General features: G+C 40.9%; 1 protein-coding gene across 1 annotated transcript; it reads left to right on the top strand.

Moving 5' to 3' along the window:
* The first annotated feature begins 1,620 nt into the window (after positions 1 to 1,620).
* Positions 1,621 to 2,742, top strand: LOC127102780 (uncharacterized). The gene has a single exon (XM_051040114.1). It carries the CDS (start codon positions 1,621 to 1,623, stop codon positions 2,740 to 2,742), a length of 1,122 nt encoding a protein of 373 aa, XP_050896071.1.
* Positions 2,743 to 4,732: the final 1,990 nt, after the last annotated feature.

The raw sequence follows: 4,732 nt of genomic DNA, 5'->3' as shown, positions 1-4,732 counted from the left end.
TTCCATTACTGCCAACCATGTCAAATGGTATATCGGAGATTGGGAGACCCCGAATATTATTTTTAGCATTGAAGACTTTCCTAATGTACTTTTGATAGGGACTGGGGGTTACATCAACTATAACCCTATGTTATCCCTGATGCAACATGGCTACTCCATGAACGGGCCTACAAAAGCTGAAGCTTTAAAGCCTTTCATTTTGCATGGCATTGATGCAGACAACCCAATTGTGAAGAAGATTAAGAAATCCTAGAAAATAATTGTTAGAAGGGGTAAGGAGTTTGGAAAGAGGAATGTCCTTGTGAAAGAGACTTACACTCGTTGGGTAAGAGAGAGAATTCAAGTGGTTAAGCTCCCATTTCCATTTGATCCCTCTATTTTGTCTTCCAGTTCCCGAGCCAGAACCTATACTACCTGAAGACGTTGAGAATCTCAGTGCCAAAATTAAGGAGCTTGAATTAGAAAACTATGAGTTACGGCTTAAGCTTAATCGAACCACTTTGGAAAATGAAAATCTGAAGGATGAACGTCAAGAGAAGGACCGACACCTTGAAGCTAGCAACAAGAGAGAAAGAAAATTTGAAGATAAGAAGGATGATCTTGATGATATTCTCATAGGTATGAAATCTGTGTTCAAAACCAAGAATGAAAAGCTCAAAAAAGCCCACCTCAAAATTCAAGAGTTGGACAAAATGTTGGAGAGATATCTTGTGGAGAAGAGAGAAGCTAGACTCGATTATGAAGCTCAAATCCGTGAACTCAGGGACACTCTCAAGAATTGCAAAGATAAGCTATCTCGTGAGGTCCTTCGGAAAGAGGGAGCTGAGAGGAACTGTCTCCGCCTCAAGTACCAGTTGGGAGAAGCTAATAGAAGGATTGCAGGTTTGGAAAACCAAGAAGGTGATGCAGCTTACATGATTTTGAAGAATGACTGTGTATATTGGAGGGGACTGTATAGGGAGGCTAGAGTGGCCCTAGACGAATATCAACGTGTCATTAAGAAGCTCCAAGACCTCTATGTTGAATGGAATGGAAAATTTGTCAACTTGGTTGGATTTGCTAACCTCAACATGCTGGAACTTCCAGAGAAACTCCAAGAAACTGATTGGAGCATGTGCCTAGAGAACACACCTCCTCAAGTTTTCAACTTTGTCAAGTTTTGCAAGCGAATGGTGAAAGAGCTCACCACCGATCTTGCTACGATCAAAAGGGCTGAGATGGAAATTAAGTTCACCAGTACTTGAATTTGAATCACTTGTACTTGAATTTGAATTTAAATCACTTGTATTTAATGTTGAATTTGAATTAATGAAAAATTGTCATTCTGGATTTCATTTATTGTTATTTTTATTCGAAAATATTGCAAATAAAATGTCCTAACATTGCTGAAATAAATAACAAAGATAACTAAGAGCTTTGTAAAAAAATGCATACATACATGCATCCATGTCATTCTTCAAATAAAAGCTCATTCCGTTGTATTCTTCCAGTTTCACACTGAGTCCTCAACACCAATACAACACCAGAGACGGTGCTCGACAAAGAATGGCAGAACAGGAACAAGAGTTGGAAATAGTCAGCTCAGAACTTTAGGACCTACGAGGGAGCATGGGTCAGATCATGGAGATGCTGCAAGTCATCAGAGCCAAGATGGACACACAAACAATAGTCGTTTCAGAGGTCGCTGGTCCAACGCTTGAATCCCAACCTGCAAGGACGGTACCTTCTACATTGCCTCCTTTTGGACTACCTTATGGATTCACACCTCAACCTGAAGTAGTCCATGGTGTAATGCAATCTACTCAACAGACGGTTCCTCTACCATTAACCACTGAGGCTCACCCTATGGTCTATACATTTGCATCACCGATTGTTCATACACGTGTGCAATCTTACTTCGAAGATCAACAATATGCTCCAGAAATGTCTGATGAAGAAGAAGAAAGGCATGAAGATATAAAGGGTATTAAAGATAATTCTCAGATTCTTGAGAAGAGACTAAGGGCAATGGAAGGCGACCAAGTCTTTAGTGATGTCGCTAGGGAGATGTGCCTAGTATCTAGTCTTGTAATTCCTACGAAATTCAAGACTCCTGAATTTGATAGATACGAGGGCCATACATGTCCTAAGAGCCATCTTATTATGTACTACCGAAAAATGGTTGCCAATGTTGAAGACGATAAGCTCATGATCCACTTCTTTCAAGATAGTTTGAAGGGCGCCCCCTCTAAGTGGTACCTAAGACTCGATCAGAGTCGTATCCAGTGTTTCCAAGACTTATTTGATGCTTTCATAAAGCATTACAAATACAACATGGATATGGCTCAAGACGGAAGAGAATTGTTGAATATGTCTCAAAAAGACAATGAGTCATTTAAAGAGTATGCACAACGCTGGAGAGAGATGGCCTCTCAAGTTGAACCACCTTTGGCAGAAAAAGAATTAGCCGATTGGTTTATGGATATTGTACAACCAATTTTCTTTGAGAGGATGGTGGGCAGTGTATCTGTAAGTTTTTCTGACTTGGTAGCTGTAGGCATTAAAGTTGAACTCCATTTGAAGAATGGAAAGATGATCAGTGCTGCTGGAACTTCTAATAACAACAATGCTAAGAAGTTTCCTGGAAATTTTCATAAAAAAAGGAAGGAGAGACGAATGATGTGTCGTCCAGCCGAGGAAGGAGTCAATCATGGAGAAAGCAACAACGAAAATTCACTCAACAACAACCAACATACCTTATGAAGTATGTTCAACAACCATATGTGGCAGCAATTGGGCCAAATTTCAACCAACAACAAGTACCTATTTATCAACCAGTTCAGCAAACACCAAATTATCAACCCGCTCAGGTTGCTCCTGCATATCAACAAGCGCCTGCAACCCCAACATATCAGCAACCGAAAGCTCAAGCTCCACGTCAGAATGCACCTTCTTAGAATAGAAGACAAGGTGTTAAACCTCCCTTCAGTTTGATTCTGATGACGTATATTGAGTTATATCCTTCTCTATTGCAAACGGGGTTAGTGGTTCCTAGATCTTTGGGTCCACCTCTTAATCCTTTGCCTCCATGGTATAACCCAAATGCTCATTTCCCTTTCCATGAGGGTGCACCTGGGCATGATTTAGAAGGATGTTATGCTTTGAAGCATATAGTGCGAGAATTGGTGGAAAAGAAGATTCTTTCATTCAGAGACTTAGGGCCTAATGTCAAGAGTAATCCTTTGCCAGCACATGAAACTGTTAATGCAATTGAAGAAGCATCTGATGGTGATGTGATCAAAGATGTTGCAAATATCAAGACTTCTTTGCTAGCGTTCCATGCGAGACTAGTAGAAGATGGTTTAGTTAGTGCTTGTCATAAAGATTGTGAAGAATGTGCCATTCATCCAGGAGGATGTGAGATGGTATGAAAAGATGTCCAAGACTTTATGAACCAAGGAGTGTTACAAGTTAGTAGCCTCGTGAGAAGAGATGAAGTAGCTGTAATTGAGCCATTTTTCAATTTACCAGAGCCAATTGAGATAACCTATAGAAGAAAAGATATTGTTCAGACGGTTAATCACCCATCACCCGTGGTTATCTGCATGCCTAGTCCTTTCCCCTACGAAAGTACTAAGGTAGTACCATGGAAATATGATATAATTGTCATTGACAAAGAGTCTGAAGAGGTTAGATGAGAGGAAAGTTCGAAGGTCGATGGTGCCAATGTCACAAACATCGCAGGGACGAGCCAAATGACTCGCAGTGGGCGGATTTACACTCCCCAGTTTAATGTGGCCTCTCAAGCACCAACCAAAGAAACTACAATTGCAGTCCTTGTTAGGGAGAAAAATATGGTTCAATCCAATGAAGATGCTGAATTTTTAAAGATCACTAAAACGAGTGATTACAAAGTAGTTGATCAGTTGCACCAGACGCCATCGAAAATTCCATTTTGTCCTTACTTATGTGCTCCCTAGCTCATAGGAATGCATTATTGAAAGTGCTAGCGCAAGCCCACGTCACTCAAGATATAAAGGTTGGCCAGTTTGATGGAGTGGTTACCAATATCGCAGCTTGCAATACCCTGAGTTTCAATGGTGGAGAGTTGCCAAAGGAAGGACAAAATCACAATCGCGCCTTGCATGTGTTAGTGAAGTGCCAAGAGGATACTCTAGCAAGAGTTTTAGTGGATACAGGGTCCTCCTTCAATGTTCTACCAAAGAGGACACTTTTCAAATTAGCTTTTCAAGGATCAGAAATGAGGCCTAGTGCACTAATTGTCAAAGCATTTGATGGGTCCCGGAGGACTGTGATTGGTGAAGTTCAGTTACCAATTCTGATTGGTCCACATGTATTTAACATAACTTTCCAGGGCATGGATATCAACCCTGCCTACAGTTGCCTATTGGGGCGACCTTGGGTACATGCCGCTGGGGCAGTAACCTCCACTTTACATCAGAAAATGAAGTTTGTCATCAATAATAAGCTTGTAATCATCTATGGTGAAGAAGATCTCATGGTTAGCCACCTTTCCTCCTTTCACTACATCGAGGTTGATGAAGATGCCTTGGAAACTTCTTTCCAAGCTCTAGAGATAGCCAATGTCACTTTTGTGGAAGTGAAGGAATCTGTGGAGAAAGTCATCCTGTCATTTGCATCTGTGAAAAGTACAAAGACAACTATTGGGAATGGGAGTCCTGAAGGTTGGGGACAAGTTATTGACATCAGCATGAAGAAATACCGTTTCGGT

The sequence above is a fragment of the Lathyrus oleraceus genome, chromosome 7, assembly GCF_024323335.1.
Source record: "Lathyrus oleraceus cultivar Zhongwan6 chromosome 7, CAAS_Psat_ZW6_1.0, whole genome shotgun sequence".
Lineage (NCBI taxonomy): Eukaryota > Viridiplantae > Streptophyta > Magnoliopsida > Fabales > Fabaceae > Lathyrus > Lathyrus oleraceus.
The sequence above is the reverse complement of the archived record's forward strand: the minus strand, read 5'-3'. Positions and strand labels throughout refer to the sequence as shown.